Source organism: Lagenorhynchus albirostris, chromosome 16 (assembly GCF_949774975.1).
Source record: "Lagenorhynchus albirostris chromosome 16, mLagAlb1.1, whole genome shotgun sequence".
NCBI classification, from domain to species: Eukaryota; Metazoa; Chordata; class Mammalia; order Artiodactyla; family Delphinidae; genus Lagenorhynchus; species Lagenorhynchus albirostris.
The window spans coordinates 37972990-37995373 of record NC_083110.1 but is presented as its reverse complement, the minus strand read 5'-3'; the positions used below and the strand labels follow the sequence as shown (position 1 = coordinate 37995373).

General features: G+C 47.7%; 1 protein-coding gene across 1 annotated transcript in view; it reads right to left on the bottom strand.

Moving 5' to 3' along the window:
• Window positions 1-22384, bottom strand: part of WDFY4 (WDFY family member 4) — a 248647-nt gene that overhangs the window by 79833 nt on the left and 146430 nt on the right. Inside the window, exons 41-44 of the mRNA XM_060125755.1 lie at window positions 17216-17422; window positions 15750-15801; window positions 12880-13043; window positions 517-665 (exon numbers count right to left, since the gene is read on the bottom strand). Coding sequence (XP_059981738.1) covers window positions 517-665; window positions 12880-13043; window positions 15750-15801; window positions 17216-17422 — 572 coding nt within the window. The remainder of the gene's footprint in view (window positions 1-516; window positions 666-12879; window positions 13044-15749; window positions 15802-17215; window positions 17423-22384) is intronic.

Here is a 22384-nt window from a genome sequence, read left to right as displayed (position 1 = left end):
ACCACACAAGCCCCATGCCATCTCTCCAAGCATGAACCCCGAAGAGTCCTCAAATAACATGTATTTTGTCCCTTGATGACAGTGTGTTCCAAACTCTTTCCAAAAGAACCTGTTTATGCTGCTGATTGCGCTCATGTGCCTTGCGGGCATGAAGGGACAGGGCCTGATGTCTTGCATAAGGATGAACAATCAAAGAAGTTGTTGAATGACTAAGCTGATGGGACTGGATTCTATTACCCAAACAACCGAAGGACCTATGCCCTTTGTCCTGTGGTGCATTCCATAGCAGGAAAGCCCCAGGAGCTGCTGCATTGTTAACCGCTCCAGATTTTAGCTTTGGGGAACCACAATCATGATGCCTATGCCTTAAGGTCCCTCTGTTTTATCTCGTGGCTCAGTTTCAGGCCCAAACCTGAGCCCATAGAAAGAACAAGGTGGGAGGCATAGGCATGGGGGTGGCTGAGAAGGCAGCTTGGGGCTCAGGGCAGAATCTGCCGGGAGGGGAGGGACACTCACTTGGATAAGCAGTGGCGGGTGCAGTAGACATCACCCACGGGAGAGAGTGTGAAGTTCTCGCAGATGTAGAAGTGCTGCTGGCCAAAGAGCAGGAGCCCTTCGCAGACCAGGTGACCCTGCACGATGACCAGGGAGTACTTCTGTGTCACCTGCAGGGAGAGAGTGCCAGAGTCAGGCCACGTGCAAAGGAAGCATGCCCATCTCCTTCTGGAGGGCAGGAGGGCAGTGGCCGGTCGCCCACCAGGCCCTTGGAGGTGACAGTAGCACCCTGTAAATGACAGAGCCGCTGCCCCAGAGCTGCACTGCTCTTCACAGTCTAAGTTTCATTTCGATACCCAACACCCTGTTTCATTATTTCATCTACCCAAGGCCACCCCACCCCCACCGAGGCATGTGGATGAGTGTTTATTGCTGTGTTGAGCACGTTGGCCTTTTTTTTCCTCTCACTTTAAGCTCCTCTACAACTGTGCAAAACATTCCTCCGTAAACAAAGAGGAAAGTTTTCAAGGTCCAAGGCATCCCTCAGTTACAAAGGCGAAGGAGCTTGTCCAGAGGCCAGCTGGAAACTGGCTGAGCCAGGACTGGAACCAGGTCTGCCTAGAACCACAAGGCAAGACTGGTACTGCTGTCTACAAGGCCAAGGCTGGTCCAACGTGTGTGCAGAGGTGGCATGAGCTCCGCCCAGGTCTCGTCTTTCAGGCTCAAGCACGTTCTCTCAGCAGCTGAAGATGTTGGCAGCTTTCCAGAATCCCTCAGCTAAAGAGAGTATCTGGCCAAAGGTCATGTCCTCATCCCAGTGGCCGTCCGTACCCAACAACTGGTCAGAGAAGGAAGGGCCAGACCTTTTGCCTCCACTCAGGTCAACTCTGAGCTCCCGTGGGATCAGCCAAGGCCTTGCTGAGTCTGCACTTCTCGCTGGGCCCAGTCCAATGACCCGCGCTGCCAATGGACTTGCTGCACGCACATCTCTGGCTCAACATGGGCTTTCTGGGGAGCCTGACCTGAGAGGGTGTCTTATGACCCAGAGTCCCGCATGAAGTAAGGACTACGTGGGTCCTTACATGGAAAAAATCTCCAAAGGAACGAGTGAGAGAATACATGAATTTTTAGATGTCGGGAGCCCAAATGGACCAGAGTAAGACCAAGACCAACATTTTCTCAGGGTAATTCTGTGCTAATTCCAGTTATCCAAAAGAGGACCTGACTTTTTTTTTTTTTACTACCTACTTTTTTTTTTATAACCATTGTAAACATTTTACACATATTAACCAGTATAATCCTTACAGTTGGGCAAGGGTAGTTGTACTACTCTAATTTAGAGATGGAAAAAAAAGGGGTCCCAGAGATAAGAATCTCATCAAAGATGGGTAAGTGGCAGAGCCTGGGACTGAAGTTAAGCTCTGTGCTCACCTTTGGGAGCAATGATAGGACTGCAGTGGTGAAGCCTGGAAAGCAGCCCTGGATACCAGTTCTCACACCGCTGCATCAAACAGGATTAGTCAAAGTCAGGAACAAACAAGATAAACAAGAACCCTACAACCGTGGGACTTAAAATCCAGTGGGGGAAGACCCATCAACTAATAAACTATCACAGACTGTGATATGTGTTGAGAGAAAAAAAAACAGGTTGATGATAATAAGGCAGAGAGAAACTTGGAGGGGACACTATTTTAGACAGACCCTGAGACTTGAAGGATGGAAATGGGCAGTCATGCAGAAGCTGGGAGAAGAAATTTCAGGGAACGGGAACATCCAGCTCAGAGCCTAGAGGCAGGAAGGGCAGGTTTGGGGAGCAGAAGAGAGGTCAGCGTGGCTGGTGAAGCTGCAAAGTAGGTGTGCCCAGATCCTGGGGGCCTTAGATGTCTTCGTTTTCCTGTGAAGCCTCCCGTGTACATGCAAAAATAAAATCTGTACACATTTCTCCTGTCAATCTGTCTTCTGTCCACTGAATTCTCAGGCCTAGCTGGAGACTCTAAGAGGGTAGAGGAGAAGTTTTGCTTCTCCTGCGGTATGTTATACTGAAGAGATTCGGTGAATACACAGCATGTTTTGTACATATTCTCTTTTTTTACACAAACCGCATATTCGTATAGTTACTGGTCTGTATCTAGTTTTCTCCCTTAATAGGCCATCTAGCAGACCCTTCCAAATCACTTCTTATAGAGTTGTCTCACTTTTATTAAACGGTGCAGACCATTCCCTTGCATGGACGTACCACAACTTATTAGACCGACCTCCTACTGACTCAGGTTGTTTTCAAATGTTTTGACATCACAAGTGATGCTACAGTGACCAGCCTTATACACATGTCCCTTGGGACACATGAGTAAATCTTCAGGTTGAATTCCTAGAAGCAGAACTGCAGGTCAAGGATGTGGACATTTTAAGTTGTGATCTAGTGCCAGCCTGCCCTCCTGCAAGGTGACACTAACTTACACTCCCAGCAGCACTGCTGCAGGGTGTTTATGTCCCCTATGCCGAGCCATTGAAACGTTTTTCTTATGCCTTTGTATGGAGGATGCTTCATCCTCACATTCACATGCTCACATGCGGGGCCCAAGCGCAGTCCAGGCCTATGTACCTCCCAAACCTCTCCCCTCCCCATGATGCCGCTCCCTCACCCAAACTCTGTGCCAAGAGCAGGGGCTGCAGCATGTTTCCATATCTCCTGATGTTTTCCCTTGGGGAGAAATAAGTAACAACCAGAATAAACGAAACCACAAGAAAAACGTCTGGTGAGAGCTGGGTTTATAGCTTAAAAATGGACTCTGCTAGGAAAGAGCGGCATTCTAAAAACTGGAAAATGAATCCAAGTGAACTATTCCCTGCTCTTCCATTTAAATTAGTCCTGAGAAGGCTCCACCCCCAAGTTTAATCATGATTAGGAATTCCCTCCTGCCATGATTCTACCACTTTAAAGAGAGTGGAACTTCAGCTTGATAAGTAGAATTTTTTAGGATCAGCTAGATGATATATTATCGTTCCTGATGGGTGAATAACCAAGTACATGGCCACACCTGGTTCTGCGTATGATAAGGAACAGGTTGTCTGGAAATCCAAAACTGCCAGAGCTCAAGTTAGAGGGACAACAGTTGGCTGGGACATTCTACGGAAGCCCACGCCAGCACATTCTCCTAGAGGCAGCCCTCAGTGTGCAAAAGGGGAGGGCAACTGGAGGCTCCCTGAAGATTTTTTCCAGCATTACTAGTCTGCAGTTGAGTACAATGCTCTAATTTTATAGGTAGAAGAAGTGAGATTCAGAGCTCATATGAAGTACCCAGTAAGAGCGCTAACGTGTACATTCTCTTATACTTGTGCGAAAAATCTACTGCAAAGAAAGCTTCAACCGTGCTCACATGTGTCACGCTTCCCCTTCCATACGTCTGCTCACCTAGACCTTGTTATCAATACATTCTGTTACAGTGGTGTATGGAATAAGTATTCTCTTATCTCAAAAAACAGTACAGATTGCTGAGAAAAAGTTAAGTATCAAAAAGGAGAGAGACTATTTCAATTCCATTTGTGCTGGCTACCTATGAATTCGGGCATCTACTTTTTCTCTATTGATCACTTTTAGATGGAGCATTCAGTCACACTAGTAAGCAAAGAAATGTATATTAAAACAATAAGGAGATATTATTTTTATATGTCAGTTTGGCAGATCTGAGAAGTAATATAACACTTGGATCTCCTGACAGCAGCTCGTATTTTCAGGTGGAGACAAGGAGCAGGGATGCCCCCTGCCTGCCTGCGAGTGCCACTTGCACAGCAAGCCTGCCAACAGGCAAGCCTCCACCCTTTCTCTGCTGGCTCAGGGGAGACCAAACGGAAAAGGATTGAAACTGCACCAGTATAATGTGAAAAGGATCACAAGTCCTGAACTGTTCAAAGCGCAGTGTGTAGCATTAGCTGCATTTAGAATCTGCACTCAGTGACTGAAGTTGAAGCATGTTTCTAGCCAGGGCAGCTCCGTATATCGTAAAACCCAGACTTGTGGATCTCAGCATTTATTTGAAAAGTTAGTATGTATGAGAATCACCCAGGCAGCTTGTTAAAGTTCATCTTCCCAGGTTACATTCCCAGTTGTTCTGATTCAGCAAGTGCTGAATGGGCCCTGGAATTTGCATTTTAATAGGCAGCCCAGATGATTCTGACGCAGACAATCTGAAAACCATACTTAGAAACCAATCCGTGGACACCAGCGAGGCTATGAAAGTAGAGGTCCCATCACATGCAGGCACATTGCTATAACTCATCCATCTGCTCATGCTTTCATTTAATAGATACATATTGAATGTTTGGCCTGTGCCTCCACACAAACATAAAGGGAGGGAAAACACATCTTGTGGTGCGCATGGTCTAACAGGAAAGAGAGAAGAATACCAACTGTCCTGGTACAGCATGGGGTTGGGGGAAAATACAAGCATTCTCAGGGCACAGAGGAGAGTGCCTGGCCCAGACAGCATCCGGGGAGGGGGGGGGCCGGTGACATCAGAGAAGTGGATCCCAAGGACGTGACCCCAAGGCTGAGGTTGGGTGTTGAGATGATGAAAACAGGAGAAACTTGGCAAGGTACAAAGTCTTGAGCCAGTTGGATATGTTTAGAGATTATAAGTCGTTCTGCATAATTAGAGTAAAAAGGCAGGTGTGTATGTGTGTGCACACACTCGCCCACTCATGTAAGGGTAAGGGAAGCAAGTCCAGGGAAGCACAGGGCCAGCTCAGAGTGGCCCTGTGCACAAAGTATGCCAAAGAGAGTCTCAGACGGTGTTCAGTAGGGATGACCTGTGCAGCTCTGCATTCTAGTCACTCGTGGCGACTCACCCAGGGGGGAAGTTACTACGTGCAGAGGTTAACACAGTTCTTTGCCTTCTACAAATGACGTCAGCTAAAAATACCTAGGAAGGGCCTGATGCCGCTCCCTGCTGTTCAGAGCAAAATGATCTCCCTGTGAGCTGATTTCATTTCTAACAAGGTCAAACTAATATTTTAAATTGAGTTTGTATGAAAAAAAAAAGTTTAGTTTTTCATGTAATTAGAAAGAACAGTAACAGTAAAAACAACTCCCATGTGAGTTCTAACTCTGGACTGGGTCTGGAAGCACATTTTTTTAAGTGGAGACTCACTTCACTTCTGTGAGCAGCTCTGTGGAGGGGGAACAAGGGACCGTCCCCAACCATGCGGTGGCTGACACAAGCCCACAGTTAACATACATTAAATAAACCACTCCTCATGTCAAATGGAGCTGTTTGCAGAGAAATGTGTTCATGGTTCTGGGAATCATTAATCAATGACGCAAAAGTGGCACAGAATAATTACCATCCCAGGTATCGCTAGAGGCGATCAGAGCTCCAATGTTCTCGCAAAGAAATGAGTTAAGCTGCTGCCATTCCGAGCTCCAGGTCTGCCTGCTTCCCCCAGAGGCCTCTGTGGGGACAAGCCATCCAGAAGTCTGGAAGGAGATGTGCCCCGGAGTCTCCTGGGCTGCATCGGCAAAGACCATGAAAGCAAGCGCTTCTGAGATGGCAGGGGAGGAGGAGCCAGGGCTCGCCACGGGCTGCCTGCCCACTTTACGTGATGGCCACTTGAAGGCAGGTGCTCCGGGCGTTCTGAGCCTGGGCGCAGACCCACCATGTACACCCTGCTGTGGGGTGCTTTCACTTAGAAAAAGCACAAGACCCAAAAGGTCTTATGGAGACTTCTTAATTAGGGGAATTCTCAGCTTACAACAATACTTGCCTCAAAATGTTTCAACACAGCAGAAAATATTAGTCTGGGGAAATGCAGAAAATAACCACCTACTCGCACACACACACACACACACACACACACACACACACACACACACACACACACACACACACACACCCACACACACACACACACACACACACACCCCTGCCGCGGTCAAATCCTCTATATGTTTGCTTAAACACGTTCATGGTTCTAGGGTCAGTGCAACAATCCTCCCTTCCTCGACTTCCAGTTTCTGTCCTTGACAGTAAGTAGAATGACCAAGGGTTAAGGAGTTGGGGCTAAGTCACGTGCAGGCAGGCAGGCTGGCACGTGCGTGTCACGCTATGTCCTGGCGGAGACGCCGTGCACGGTGAAGAACCTGGAGGCCTGCCTGCCTGAGGCGGCATTAACCGGAACATTCGCAGAGGAAGCAGAGGGGTCCTGGAGCCAACATGTCCAAGGCCAATACAGGAAGGCTGCTGAAGAATAGGGTGGTGGAGAGTTTATGTAACTTGCCCAACATAGTAGGCTAGGAGCTAGGAAAAAGAGGGAAAAACACACGAACTTGGAGTAAGACAGAGCTGAGATGAAATACGAGCAATTCCAGTTAGCAGCCTCTCTAGGCTCTGGTTTTGCCATCTTTAAGATGAAAATGATAAAGCCTCCTTCACAGGGCCCATGGTGAGACTCGATGAGATGTATGAAAAGCACCCAAAGCAAGTGCTCCAGACGTCCAGCTACTGACACTTCTGCCAATAATAGTGATAAACAAAGAGCAGAATGAGGCTCCCCATCCAGTCCGAGCACTTGCCCTGTGCCAAGCTGCCCTCCTGGGCATGAACTGTTGGCATCTTCTTCCTTGGTGGTGGTGGATTTTCAAGGCAGCCAGGCCTACTCCGCCACGCCTTACCTGCTCCCAGAGGGGCTCCCCCAGTGAACGAGGTAGGCCCAGGGCATGCCACCCCTCAGGCCAGTTCCCGAGGTTCTCGAGAGCAGACCCATGTCACTGTGGTGGGCAGGCTGCCCACGCCTGGAGCCCCTACATTGCCGCAAGGCACACCGGAGTGGGGGGCTCCCAATGGACAGTCCGTTGATACAGCTGTGTTCTCCAGTTCAGCAGATCTTTCCAGAGCACAGATACTACGAGTCAGGGAAGGGAGAGACAAGAATAAATTCCAGCCTGTCCCTGCCTTTAAAGGCATCACAGGAGGACTCAAGAATAATTACAGAGCCGTGTGACAAGGAAGATGCTGGCAGCAGAGTGAGCAGAGTGCTGTGGGCGGCCCGTCGCTATGAGTGCTCTGGGGACGGACACATCAGCAAAGGCTCACCCAGGAGCGGGCCTCTGGTTGCAGGGGAGTGGTGAGTGGGTGGGCATGAGGCTGCAATGACGCTAGTAGAGGTGTGGGCAGTGGAGGGGGCCAGGTCACAGGGCCCGCTCCACAATGAGCTCTGCAGCCCAGACCCGACTCAGCCCACTCTTCCAGCCCGTGGATGTCCCTGAGTTCCCAGGCCTGCTTCCCTATGCTCCTCTCTGCCTCAGGCTTTAAATTCAGGGGACTCACCACACATCAATCAAGGCCCCAAACCCAGCAACTTCCCTCTTTCCCACAAAATGCTGTATTTTGTAGTGGACATAGAACCCTAGATGGGCCCCATCCCAGCTGGTCAGGTTTCTCGTGGGCTCTACTCTGACCCTCTGTCACATCCTCCACCATCTCAGCAGGAAACAGACCCACTCAGACCTGGATTCTCCCATTTTGTCCAAGCTCAAAACTTGCCCAACCTCCACAGTTCCTGGCTTCACAGGCTCCCAGGTGCATCCTGGAAGCCCTGGAAGCCGGCTGGGGCTGGGTTTAAACAGGAGTGTTTCCTCATTTGCACTGACAGGCCCTTTCCCACTTCCTCAGGGCCATGGCTTAGGTACCAGGGTTCATACCCCACTCCTCCCTCCTTCTTGGAGAGAACAAATGCTAAGGTACCATTAAAAGAGCCACAATCACAGTGATAACAGCAGATACAAGCCACCGAGAGCTCCTCTGCACCGATCTGGGGCAAAGACACGCAGTGTAGATGGTGTAGGTGGGATTGGGACCAGGCTAGAGCCTCTGTCCACCTAGCCTCCTGGGAGCCTGTCCCCATGTGACCCTGGCCAGTCTCCTAGACCTGCTTCTTCAGGGAGCAGGTGTGTCCGGTTCCAGTGACCTTGTAGGAACTCAGGCTGAATTGGAAAAGAATCTCTCCCACAGTTTACCGTGAAGTCAGAGGCAACAAGCACAACCCAACGAAATGGATCAAAACAACTCATGCAAAGAACCAATGTCTTGATAATGTCAAGAATCGCCTTGCTTTGCCCTGCTCAGTCCCTTTGTGCCCCACCCCCCAACCTCGTGTGGCCCCTCCCGGCAGGTAAGGGGACACCAAGCACTAAGATCCTGCCTCAGACCCTGCTGCGTTTCATGTGCTCCTGTCTGCACAGCTTGGAGTCCCTGCCACCACAGTGAGCCACATGTGGCATTCTGACAGCTTCCTACTGTGTGACATGGAGATCCAGAAGGACTGAAGTTTAAGTACAAGGCAGGGGAAAACGAGAGAACAGCCGCTCTCTGCTCCTGACCTGCCTCTCAGAGGTTGGGAAAGTCAGTCACCTGTGGGCTTCAGGCTCTGGCTCCCCCAGCAAGACCCCGGAGTGAAGTGTTGCTGGGTGGGACAGTTAGCAAAAATAAGACTCTCAGAGACCAGGACAAGTACCAAAGGCGAGAACCTGCTGCACAGGCCATGCTGGGACTGGCTCTGGCTGTGACCGTAAACTCCAGACCTCGCCCTCAGCCCAGCCCGGGGGGACTGGAGCCACCTGGCTGGTCTTGGCAAAAGCACATGGGAGTCAGGCCATCTGCAGAAGCCCTTCTTGGAAGGCGGGACATGGATTAGGTGACATGTGGACCCTCAGTGATACCAGATATTGCAGGCAGTATTTGGGGACAAAGATGTCCCCCAAGAGCCTCATTCCTGGTTATCCCATCATATACTAACCTAGGTGCTGCTTGAGGGCTTGAAATTATTTTTCATTCCAGATGAAATTAAGGTTGCAAATCAGTGGACCTTAAAATAGGGAGATTATCCTGGACTATTTGGTGGGTCCAATTCCCATGAGACCTTAGCAGCAGAAGAAGGCACTAGAAGAACTGGTGGGAGAGATTCAATGGAAGAGGGAGGCAGAGGGGAGATGAGGGGGAGGGACGATGAGGCAGAAGCAGCTCAGAGAGCTCTGTAGTGTGAGGAGGCTGCTGCAGCTGGCCTTGAAGATGCAGGAAGAGAGCCACAGGCAAGGGTTGTGGGTGGCCTCTAGAAGCAGAGAACGACCCCTGGCTGACAGCCAGCCAAGACCCGGGAACTCAGTCCTACGGAAGCATGGAAGTGAATTCTGCCAACACCTGAACGAGCTTGGAAATGGCTGCATCCCCAGAGCCTCCAGAAAGAGATGCAGCCCTGCCAACACCTCGGCTTCAGCACTGTGAGCAGAACCACAGCAGAGAACCAGCTGAGCCATGTTGCGCTCAGACTTTTGAGCTAATAAATGTGTGCCGCTTTAAGTCACCAAGGTTTTGGTAATTTGTTATGGCAGCAATATAAAAGTAATACATCAAATAAAACCAAAGCATTGCCATTGCTCTCTTCTTATCAAAATGATGAAAAGAGCCAATATGGAGACAATATCTAACCCGGTATTTCTTTACCCTATCAGGAAAGTAGCAAGGGATGGCTGGGGTTTGGTTTTAATCTGTTTAATATGCATCCATCATATCAGGATTTCTCACCTTGACACTGTAGGCGTTTGGGACTGAACAATTATTTTCTGCTCTTCTGAGCATTGTAGGATGTGAAGTAGCATCCCTGGCCTCTGCCCACTAGATGCCAGTAGCAACCCCTCCCCACCAGGTCATGACAACTAAAAATGTCTCCAGACATTGGCAAATGTCCCCAGGGGCGGGGCAGGGTAAAGCTGCCCCCTGCTGAGAATCACTGCTTTATATGATCCTTTAAGGGCATAAGGCAAAGAAACGTTTTAAGAGTAAGAAAGCATTGATCTCTTAGCTGTTTTCAATTGACCAGGCATTTACTAAGTATCCACTTACCTATATGAATATATATGATATGTTCAAACTGTTATCAGCTGTTAGTACTCAGCAGCTGGATACTGTGGCTATGTATACACACATATATAAATATATATGTTACATATGTTATGTTTTATATCCATTTTTTAAACTTTCACACATTAGACTACACTACTTCCATAATCAAAATAAAATGGGGCTTCCCTGGTGGCGCAGTGGTTGAGAGTCCGCCTGCCGATGCAGGGGACACGGGTTCATGCCCCGGTCCGGGAAGATCCCACATGCCGCGGAGCGGCTGGGCCCATGAGCCATGGCTGCTGGGCCTGCGTGTCCGGAGCCTGTGCTCCGCAACGGGAGAGGCCACAACAATGAGAGGCCCGCGTACCGAGAAAAAAAAAATAAAATAAAATGAACATGAATATAATAAATCTTCATTCATCGGTGTTTACTGAAAGGCTTCTCCAGGCATGCCCGAGGTTAGGCGCCTGGGGGTCCCCCCATGAAGGAGCATCAGTAGAGTGAGAGAGGCAGAAGGTGAAGTGGTGAAGGTTAGCCTGAATGTCAGGAGCAAGGGCAGGTGGAGATGCAGTGGGCAGTAGAGACAGGTATGAGGGAGAGACCAGCTCTCCAGGTTTCAGATTGGGGACCAGTCATGATGGGCTTTGGAGAGTCAGCTGCTAGGAGTCTAGTGTGCAGAGCACCACAGACAGACAAACCAGCATGAGCAAAGGCATGGTGGTGAGGTGTGAAGGCATGGTGGTGAGGTGTGATGGGGACTTGCAAATGTACTCTCTGGCTGAAAGCTGTGGGTTCAGCATGTACAAAGACCTTGTTGTTCCAGGATTGTTTCTTTTTTTTTTTGCGGTACACAGGCCTCTCACTGTTGTGGCCTCTCCCGTTGCGGAGCACGGGCTCCGGATGTGCAGGCTCAGCGGCCATAGCTCATGGGCCCAGCCGCTCCACGGCATGTGGGATCTTCCCAGACCGGGGCACGAACCCATGTCCCCTGCATCGGCAGTCGGACCCTCAACCACTGCGCCACCAGGGAAGCCCCCAGGATTGTTTTGATTAACTGCTACCCAAATCTGAAAGCAGCTAAACACTCGGCAGAAGTTCTGCAGTCATCCATTTGGCCAACGCACTTTAAAGTCAGCCCTTTTACCCAACCCCTGGAAGGAGTAAATCCCAGTTTGACACCCTCCAGGAGTCTCTGCAAGGAATCTGCCCCTGGAAAGACATGCTTCGGTTTCTGCACGTTGCTCACACCCATCACAAGCTCTCTGAGCTTGTCACTTGCTCCTGGATACCCAGGCTGCTTACTCAGTGGCCCATAGTTCAGCTCCACTCTCCTCCACCCTGCAGCCAGACTAGCCCTCAGCTCTCATGCATTCATCTCTGGGTAGCCCCTGCATGTCTTGCCAGCCCCGCCCTGCCTGCTCCTCTGTTTTGCTGGGGCATCTTCTTCACTTACATCCCCTACAGAAGAGTTGATGGAAGAGACAGATGGAAGTCTACCCAGCCCTTAAACCACTCAACCTTTGGAAAGGGAAGAGAATTAGTCTTTAATGAGCCACCTCATGTGTGCTGGGTGCTATGCTAGTCACTTTGCTTCCATTATCCCATTTAAGCCTTATGAGAATTTTGTGAAATGGTTGCCGTGCACTCCATATTAAAGATGAGAATAACTAACTGAGGCTCACGAAGGTTAGGTAGCAGGCCATTTAATATGTGGCCAAGTTGGGGTTTTTAGCTCAGGTCCGTTTTACTTTAAGACACGTGCTTCATCTTCCATACTTTCTTAGACTTGTGTAAGAGGGCCCTTCCCTGTTCCTGTACTTCAGGGGGACCCCCTGACCCTCTTCCAGTCATACCCAGGGGACATGCATGCACACCAAGAGCCTGGGCTCCCACAGTCCAGCTCCAGGCATCCGCAGCAATGGATTTCCCTGCTAACTGGTCCAGCCTGCCTCCTGGCTGCGCCTACTGTCTCTCCAGGTCCACCCTTCTGAGGGCTGAAGGTGCCTCAAGTGTGCTTCCTCTAGGCCTGAGTGGTGGCCAAGGGGAGCTGGTTTCAAGGCGAGGAGTGTGGGGACAGCTGGGACATATGGGTCAGGTGTCCAAACACATCCACCAGGGCCCCTCACTCAGGCACGGGATGGATCCCTCAAGTGGTCAGGCTGTGAGCGGGGGGCCAAGGTGCTGAACTACAAGGAGGTCAGGAATTCTAAATTTGAAACTGGCCCCCCAGGTTATTATAAAGGTCAATATAGGGCATTAGAACATATTTCACTTAACAGTTTATTAGCTTGATTTATATTTTCTAAACATTTTGATGCAAGATGTGTGGGCATTTGCACCCTTGCTCTGGGCCCATAAATTTAGGAGCATGCCGTCGCTTTTGCTCATTTTTTTATGGTGAATGGAGATATCACCTCCCATGTGAGTGCAGAAAGCTTAGTTCTCTCATGTCTGATAATCTTTAAAGAATAATCATGATGGGCTGCGTTACCTTTTCATGATCAAGAAGCTCTTGTAAAATGACTTGTCTCTCCCGACACAGTTCCAAGAAATCTTCAGAGTGCAGGCTTTCGTGTAAGGCGGGGAAGAAGGTCAGCTGGGTGCAGCCTACTGCCTCATCTCTCTCGCTCTCAGCTTCCTGTGGTGTCACTCCATCTGCAGCAGCAAAAAGGGACGTATGGCTCGTGCAGGAGCCACCTGGAGTCACGAGGGACAGTGCACAGCCTGGGCCCGAGTCCCTGGGAGCAACTGCAAGGCTTCAGGGCAGCCGCGAATGACGTGGATCCCAGCGGGTCCCTCACTGTTTCTGAAAGTGGACACACCCCTCTGACCCTATCCTGTGGTGAACACACCTGCAGGTTGATTCACTCGGGAAGATGTACCCGGGCCTGGCTGCTCTGCAGCTCTCCAGTGACCACGGGGGGATGTTTCAAATTCACCTTCATTAACCAGTAAAGCAATTTCCTAGAGGGTCCCAGAGGGTCACCCAAGATTTGCTTTTTCTGAACTTCACTTTATTCACTTTTTGTTTTCTTTTTTTTTTGGCCACACCAGGCGGCATGCCGGGATCTTAGTTCCCTGAGCAGGGATCAAACCCACGCCCCCTGCAGTGGAAGTGCAGAGTCTTAACCTCTGGACCGCCAGGGAGGTCCCCTGTTCACTCTTTCAAGAGTGGGGTTTTTTTCCCTAATTATGGAAATACTATCTTCTTAATGTAAAACACTTGGAAAACGCATGAAATTGTGAGAAATTAAAAATGAGAAATAAAACAAGTATCACCCGTGCGCCCAGAGAGAGTGCTAATACCAACAGCTCCTGTTTAGCGAGCACCTTCTCTGTGCTGGATATTTGAATGACATTTTTCATCCAGTCCTACCTAGATTGTAGAGTCCATTCCATCCTCACTTTGCAAATGAAGAAATTGACAAAGGCTAATTATTTTGTTCAAGGTCATACGGCTACTAAGAACTAGAGGCCGAATCTGAACCAAGTCCCTCTGAGTCCAGAGGCTGATCTTTTCATCTCTAGTCTGTCTGTCCTCCCTGGCCACAATTTGGTTTAATTCTGACATCTTTTTTGTACATACATGTACATGTACACACATAACGTAATTTGTGACATGGTAAGAATTATACTGAATTTATAGTTTTTCTTTTCTAACTTTTTGGCTCAAGATTACACCATGAGCACTTTCCCATTCCATTAAAAGTTCTTAGAAAGCAACTTAAGTGGCTGTAATAATCTATTGTGTGACTCTTCCATAATCACCCAACTCACCTCCTATTTTTTAGAGATACAACTAGTTTCTATTTCTACACTACCAAAATCCACTGTGCTGCAATCATTTGTGTGTCCATCTAGACTTATTTCCAAAGGATGCACTCCTGTGCATGTGCCTTTGGGCGCCAGCTAAGTACACACCTGTGTGGATCTCTAGAGTTTTCTCCTCCACCCTGTCCTGGGTGTCCGCCTGCGTGGAGCAGCACATGGCTGCAAGGTCAGGGTGTTACTGGACATCTTCTTTGTGGCAAGATGCTCATCTCTTTGACCTCCTCCCCACCTGGGAACCTCACACTTGGATGAATGTAAGCGCCTGCTGCTCACAGCAACAGCCATCAGAGACTTTTCCTCAGGCAGAGAAAACACTGTGTAGATACAGGCACCCAGGAAGGCATGGTGAAGGATCACAGCCCTTCTTCTTTGACTGAGCTCCCTACTGGGAGTTGGGGGTCCATGCTGGAAACATGGAGGAGGCCTGGGATCACAGGTGACCAGAGGCCCTGCATATAGGGGATGAGGGGACTTAACAGCCCATGGCCCTAGGCCACATAAAATCAAACACCTGCTTTCTACCACTGTACCCTCTGCAGCCACCCATTTTGAGAGGGAGAGCAGGCAGATTCTCCTTCTGATCTTAGGGTTATGGGGCTTGGGATGGAAAGAAGAGAAGCCAAAATATGAGTGTTACACTGTCATCCCAAGTCCCAAGTGGGACTCCCCAAATCAACCTGGGATCAAGATCCTCACTTGTGGGCTTTGTTACTGCAGACTGACAAGACAGCAAGCTCCACGCAAAATCCGGTGCTAAGGCACTAAATGAGACAAGTCTGATCAGCTCTAGGAAGGTGTCACTTGGTTAAGGGTATGATATAAGCTGCAGCCTAGGATACAGTGAAACTCACAGACAGAGAGTGTCTGAAACAAAAGGCAGAGTCTTTGGTAGAAACACGAAATCTGAAATATAGTGTATGTGTCTGTGTGTGTGTTTGGTATGTATTTGATGCGTTCGGGCCAACCTGACCTCTGAAAATAAACTAGATTTTTAGCATATCAACTCAACCAAATTCCTCCATGAGTATTACACAAAGGGTAAGCATAAACATCAACAATGATTCAAAGTGCTTTTTTAAATTGGAGAAATAACAATGACCATTATATCTGTCATCTTCACAATCAGAGAATTCAGTGTTAAGCATTAAATATCTATCCCATCCAATTTTGCTCTAAAATATTTTCCTATTTTCCTCCTAGGTGTTTTGGGTCACATACTGAACATGTATTAGTATTTGGGGGGGCACTTTTAAGGTTTCCCTCATATAGCAAATTGACAGGATAGTTTCCCTGAAAAAAATTCTTACTGTTGCAACCTAAATGCAAACTCCTTCCCCCAGTGGAGCGTTCAGGTCCGGAATGGGTCCCTCTTCATTCTGGAGAGCACAGTGATGAAAGGCCTTGCACTCCCTACTCTAGACTTGCAGCATTTTCTTCCCACAATATATTAACTTCATATCTTTAAGGAGATGTTAAATAAAACCAAGAATTGCTTTAACTGTTAAATAAAAATACAGATAAATTGAATACCTTGGTTTTCAGCATTTAACTGAGAAATATCACCATTTCTGTCCTGACTTTCCTGAAATAAAACCAGAGAAAAGAGAAATTAAATCCTGGATACCTATGGTATCCTATGGATACCTATGGATACCCCCCTTTCCACAGGTTCACAAACACATACACACACATGCATATGGCTCCTTCAAATCACTCAAGACTCAAAGGCAAGGGGAACAAAATGCCAAATCCGAAAGGACCACAATAAAATGCAAGTATTAATGTTCCTGAGTCAAAGGGGAAAAAACCCACAATCTTCCATTAAGTAGGATTTACAGTAATTACCAAAGATTATGTCAAATGGGAGTAGAGAGTATCCTGGCTGTCTGTGGTATGGGCCACCCTGGAGAGGGGACCAGGGACAGGGGCTGGGGCTGGACAGCCCAAGAGACCAGAGACTAGGTTCCACAGCCAGTCTTCGGCCTTGACATCAGCACCACGGGCAGGCTTATTTTTCCTGCCTCCATTTCCTAAGAAATGTATTGAGGGAAAAATACTATATATCACCAGATGTTTACAGACAATACACTCAAAACTAAAACGTCTACTGAATAAATGAAATATAATTTTTTCATTAGGTTTTATAAAGGATTTAATGTGGGTAAAAGATTCTGAGGTTACAGACTAGAGAAGCAGCCCAGCATTGTAACTCAGGATGAACGCAGAAGGAAATGTCTTGCGTTCCAGGGTGTGGAAAGGCTGCTTTTCAGAATATCTTAAAGCAGAATTGTTCAATGAGGACATGAAATGCTATTAACAGATTCTTCTGTATCCACTACCAAGCCAAGGATGGTTCTTCATCATTTAAAAGGCAAAAATGTGAGTTTGACAGAGAGTCCAAGCTTCCTTACAGCAAACGCCTGGGGACTGTCCAGATTCCGTTGCCTGGGAATCCAACGCAGCTTCAGTGTCATTTGGACGAAGCGCGTCACTGGCTCAAGCTTGCAGAAATAGCTGAGTTCAAGATATTTCCATTGTAAGACTTGAGTCGGGATTTGCTTGCACAGTAATGCCCACAGAAGGGCTGGCCATGACTGCTCTATGACACATAACTTGTACAAGAGACAGTGCCCACCACGTGGCTCTTTTCAAACGCTGGCATCCGGACCATTCTAACGGACTTTTATGGATGTCAGCGTGGTACTAGGTCAGTGGTGTATATATGAACCACTCACTCACTTATTTTTTTCATTCATTCAGGCTGTAGTTATAGCATCCCTTCTATGTACCTGGGGAGTTAGTGATTCTTTCCTTCTGGTAAACAGCACCAAGAATGCATTACAGCACTCCTACAGTGAACTGCACGCATCACCTCGCCTACCTGTCCATGCCAAAGCACTCCTGATGGAAACAACATCAGGTGGAAAAGCTAAGGAGACACCTCTCTATACACTGCCTGTCTGGAAGCATCCTGTCTTGTTGCATCTAATTCTTACCTTGAGCCTTTCTCGACTCAGGGCCTCCAGCGGAGACAAGCGTCTGATACGTTTCCTCATGCGAGCTGGTCCTTCTCTCCAGTCCAGTTCCCACCGGGAGCAGGGTGTGGCTTCTGCCATCTGACGCCACAAGCCCAGCTCCCCGAAAAGCTGCTCCTGGATCCTGGCCCAGTCGTTGGCTGCCTTGATTTTGCCACATCTCCGCCTCTGGGAAGCAGAAGTACAGCGTCACCTCTGGACACATCTCCTCACCAGCCTGGCCCAAACCTCCTGGGGTGAACAGACCAAGCCCCCCATAATTGCCTGAGGAAAATCACCCTTATAGGCAGCTCCAAGCACCTTCAGGGTGTACTCTCTGGAGCTAGGACCAGGCCAGGAGAAGAAATCAGTTTTTCAGCTTTGAGACCATTTAATTCAGCTTCGAGGAGAAAAAAAACCCTCTGCCCTTTGGCCCACAGAGCCCCGTGACTGCTGGGCGCTGTGCAGAAAGTAACAGGTCCCAAAGGTCCCCATGCTATTCATCAGAGGATTGGACAGCTATTTGGTAGAATGGACACAGAACCTCACCACAGCCCCTACGCTTCAAAATGATGCTGAAAGCCCTCCTTCCAGTGTCTGGGCTGGAAGTGTGGTGAGAATGTTCAAAGAAGCTAAAACCTTTGATGTTAATGAAAATTATCCTTCCTAATATCTATGGAATCCTCATAGTTTGCATACACAGCATTTGACTGTTACACCTTCTGCTAGAGTATAACTCAAACCTTTTACAAAATACATCGACACCCCTAAATTGCTTTTGTATGCCACACTGAAGTTTCCTACATCATCTATCAAGGAAACATTTCAATTCAGTTTGGACAGCAGAATCAACTTTGTCTGCAGGGTGAACTTTTCCAACTATTCAAATATTTGATGGTATGTGCCCTACATTTTAATTTTTCAGAAAACCGAAAGGTGAAAGTGCTAAGGACAAGAAGCACAGACCTCACAAAAGTAACATAAAGAGAAAAGAAACTCATTGTCATGTACCAGGCTGAGCCTCTCACCTGCTCTATCTCATTTCCTCTACACAATGACACCATAAGTGAGTCTTGGAACTTGTTAAGTACTTTCTATTATCCTCATGAAGGAACCAAGTCTAGGAGAGGAGAAGTGACTTCCCCAAGGACCAACAGGTGACCAGGCTAAGACTGAAACCCAGCCTGTCTAATTCCAGAGCCTTCACTTCAGCCTGCGTGCTTGATTCCTTTCCTAGGGCCCTGGTATCATTTCATTAAGTCGTGATTTCTGCCAGTATTACTTCAAAGACTGGCAGACTTAGATCCATTTTGAATGGGAAAATCGTTCTCAGAACTTGAAAATTCTCACAAAAACATGACAGATGGTATAGTTCTAAGTACTTGGTCTTTGGTGTCAGATGAACCTGGGCTGTCACCATGTTTCTGCTTTTCACTAGCAGTTTAATCTGAAGGAGACTTAACATCCTCATCAGTCAAATTCAGTTAGTAATATTTCCACAATAATAAAACCACGGGTTTATGTAAGGATCAAATGAGACAATATTTTCCAGAGTTTAATACGGTGCCTTACCCAACTTAAGCAGTTAGTATTATTATTGTGAATAAAGCAAATTCTATTTCAAAACAAGATAATTTTGTTTCTCCACAGTTCTTAGATTCATATCCTAAATAGTGATAGCATTTTACAAGTACTCCAATTGTTTAATAAAAAACTCCAGAAAAATAATGACTATCCAAAGCCTTTTATAGGGATTTGGTTATATGAAATGAACACGTGTTTGGGGAAAATATTTCAGCACCTGGGAGATTGTTGCTGCATTTGTAGTTCCATATTGAGCTTCACAGAGGATGAACAATCCCAAGCTACTGGGTTGTTCATCCGGGGTTTCAAATTAGTCTTTTAAGAGCATCCCTTCCACCCTAAGACTCCACCTATGCAACCTGGAGGTTCCCAGCTGCCTGAGTCTTCATCACAGGACAAACGTGTTGTCTGCATACCTGCAGCTAGACAGACGTGTGTCAGGGATAAGATCCCTCATTCATCCTTCAGAGATGAATGACTGTTTAGTCCATGATGGAAGGCTGTATGTGGTCCCAAGACAAAGGACATGAGATGAGTAAATAAGCAGAAGTCCTGAGCTCCTGCACCCGCAAGGTGTTCTGTAATGCCCATGCTTCTGCACAAGGTAAGGTCCCCATTCAGTTCAAACCTCGAGTGGGCCAAATGCCACACCAGACACAGGGGCAGGGATGCTGGTGTATTAGAGGCAGCTATGATTCTCGGCTGAATAGAAGCTCTTGGGTAGCATCACTGAGACTTGCCTCTTGGCAACCAGACCGTCCCTACTTTCAGTTCCCAGTGCTGGGGTCCAGCTGACCCCAGCCCTGGCTTCAGTGGGTGATGAATGGTTGTGGGATGGGCTGGTGAGCATCATTCTCTGGGATTGGAACTGGTTGTCTCTAGAGCCGCATAGAGCAGACTGCAGAGAGGTGGATGTGTCCACGTTCAGGGCTGCTCACCTTGCGCTGGCCAACCTTATGTGCATCAGGAAAAGGCACCTGATGTATCTGCATTGAGGCATACACAGCCTACAGACAGGCCTCTCAGCAATGAGACAGTCCCTTTGTGCAAGTTACATAATTTCCCACCCTTTATATGAGCCCTGCCTGGTTCCAGGATGTACAGACTGGGGAGCAGAGCATGAGTTCATGCCAGCCTCAAATGCTCTCTCCTCCATGTGCCTTGTTGCCTAAAACATATTAGTAATCTCATACACTTGTGTGTTTAATGTTTGTGTGAACATGTGTTTGTGTGTGTGTACGAAAAAGAGAGAAAGAAAAGAGAGAGAGGGAGAGAGGAGGCAGATTCCTTAAAGCAGAGTTTGAATACCTGGATCCAGCTCTTCTTGAACTGTGATGTGCTCCTGGATTTTTCAAAATATTTCATGTGTTGCCTAAGCCAGTTTGAGTTGAGTTTCTGATACTTACATCTGAAAGAGCTGTTACCAAAATGTAATGGATATATAGAGACTGAGCAAGAAATGGAAACAGTCTGTTGGCCCCCAGAGAGCCCAAAAGAGAGGGGACAGAGCAATGCCCCTCACACACTAAAAGAAAGGCCATTTCTGGGGTGGAAGGCATCTTGCATAGAACTTTAAACGGTAAAAACTGTAATTTTAAAAAATATATAGACAAAATGAGGCATGTCTGTAAGGTATGCTGAGGACTCAGTATAAGAACAGGTGGCCTGGGTATATCACAGAGCAGCGCCAGAGCAGCCGGACCACAGAGAAGAGAACAAATGTTAACTGGAAATGGCAAAGGGGCATCTGGGCAGGGCCAGAGCAGAGGCACCTGTTTTCGTCGGCACTTCTGGAGTGATGGGAAATTGGGGAGATTAAATATCAGAACTGCACGATTTGCTGGTGATGGGATGATGAGGTATACTGGATGCTTGGGTTAGCTTCCAGGGCACTGGGTGACGCTATCTTGTCATGCTGTGAGCACCTGCATCGCCAGTGACCTCTCAGGTTAAGTAAAATGCCCAGTTGGAAAAGTCTTACGCAACCTGTTACTGAGAGCCGTGTGGGCGGGGGCCCTTGAACCTCATTATCTCCACCCTCTTGGAAGGACCTCACGGAGTGTAATTAGGAGAAGCTGTCCTTGAAGAACATGGCATATTTCACAAGGCTGTTTTCTTTCCAGAACTTGGACTTGACTTCTCTGGAAGTGGAGTGCGGCCTTCGTCGGGAAAGTCTACTACACCCCTTAAAAGAAAGCGGGGTGAACACTCCAGACCCCATTATCTCTGGCAGACGGTGATAACACCTGCATTCTTTTAAACATCGAAACGATCTGTCTTAAATATTTAAACACTTGGAAAGTATCCTCACGGATTAGCCTCAAAACGCTGATTTTCTCAAAAATACTTCAATCAACAGTAAAACTCTGTCCCACTTTCTCAAGTACCCTCTGAGCCCCAGTCAGGCCCGCTGCTGAAAATAAGCCAGACTGATGTTCCAGGAGGCTGGACCCTTGCCTTATGGGCTCAGAGCCTCTGCCGAGGTTCTTCTGTCCTTCCCCATTAACCTTCAGTTTTTCAAATTTCAGCAGAAATCCACCAGTTACCACAGAGCACATTTCTCCTAGCCATGACCAAATCTTCCAGGCTTTTCCAACCATAAGAAGAGAAATGGTCAAACTCTCGACTAGATGCTGATTTGAAAGTTTAGATAAACAACACCCTCTGTCTTGAAATGGAACAAGCGTGATGGGGATATCCCTAAATAAAGGATGCGATCCTAAATGATTCATCTTACTTTTCCCCCAATGGCAGCTGAATTTATCAGCCATATTGCTAGTCCTGAATGAAGCTGGTGAATTCAAGTAGTAAGGCACTCACATGCGAGGTCCTGTCCAAGGGGCGCAGATAACACGCAAATATAAGCCAGCAGGACACCTATCCCCAAACCGCCTCTCCCCGCCAGCATGTCTGATAAACTGCCCACCTCCTTATGTAGCACAGCCTGGGAGGCTGTGTTGCTAGTCTGTATGTTTCTGGGGTGCACGCTGTGCATCTCACACATCCCTATTCGTGGGGGCATGTTGTGGGCTCCCAAACAAGCACGTATGGAGATAACTGGATCAGGTTACTTGGCTTAAGTTGATCAGAGCCTATTTTGTTTCCCTTGAACTTGGGGACTACTGTTTTACCATTCCTTCACCCCTCGCCTTACCCCAGGCACACCCAATGGTTCCTTATACCCCACTGCTCCTCTCTTTGTAGTACAACATCCTAGTATTGGCCTTATCACCCTGCTTTAATTTCTTTACTCTTGGTCCCTCTACTGAGTGTTAAGAACCTTCAACCAGAGGAGTATCATTATCATCTCTGCCTTTCCTACACCTAGCAAGGCTTTGGCACAGAGAAATTGTAAAGTAAAAATATAATTTGTGAAGTTTTAATTCTACTGTTGTGTTCTATTACTAGCAATCATTTTAGAAAATTTTTGTTAACATCAATAATACCACCTAAAAATGAACTTCTTAGCCATTCATTAACCACATATAGGACATCTATTCCCTGCCAGCCACTGTCTAGGTGTTCCATACTCACTCTTTAATCTTTACAGGTAGGCAGTATTATCCT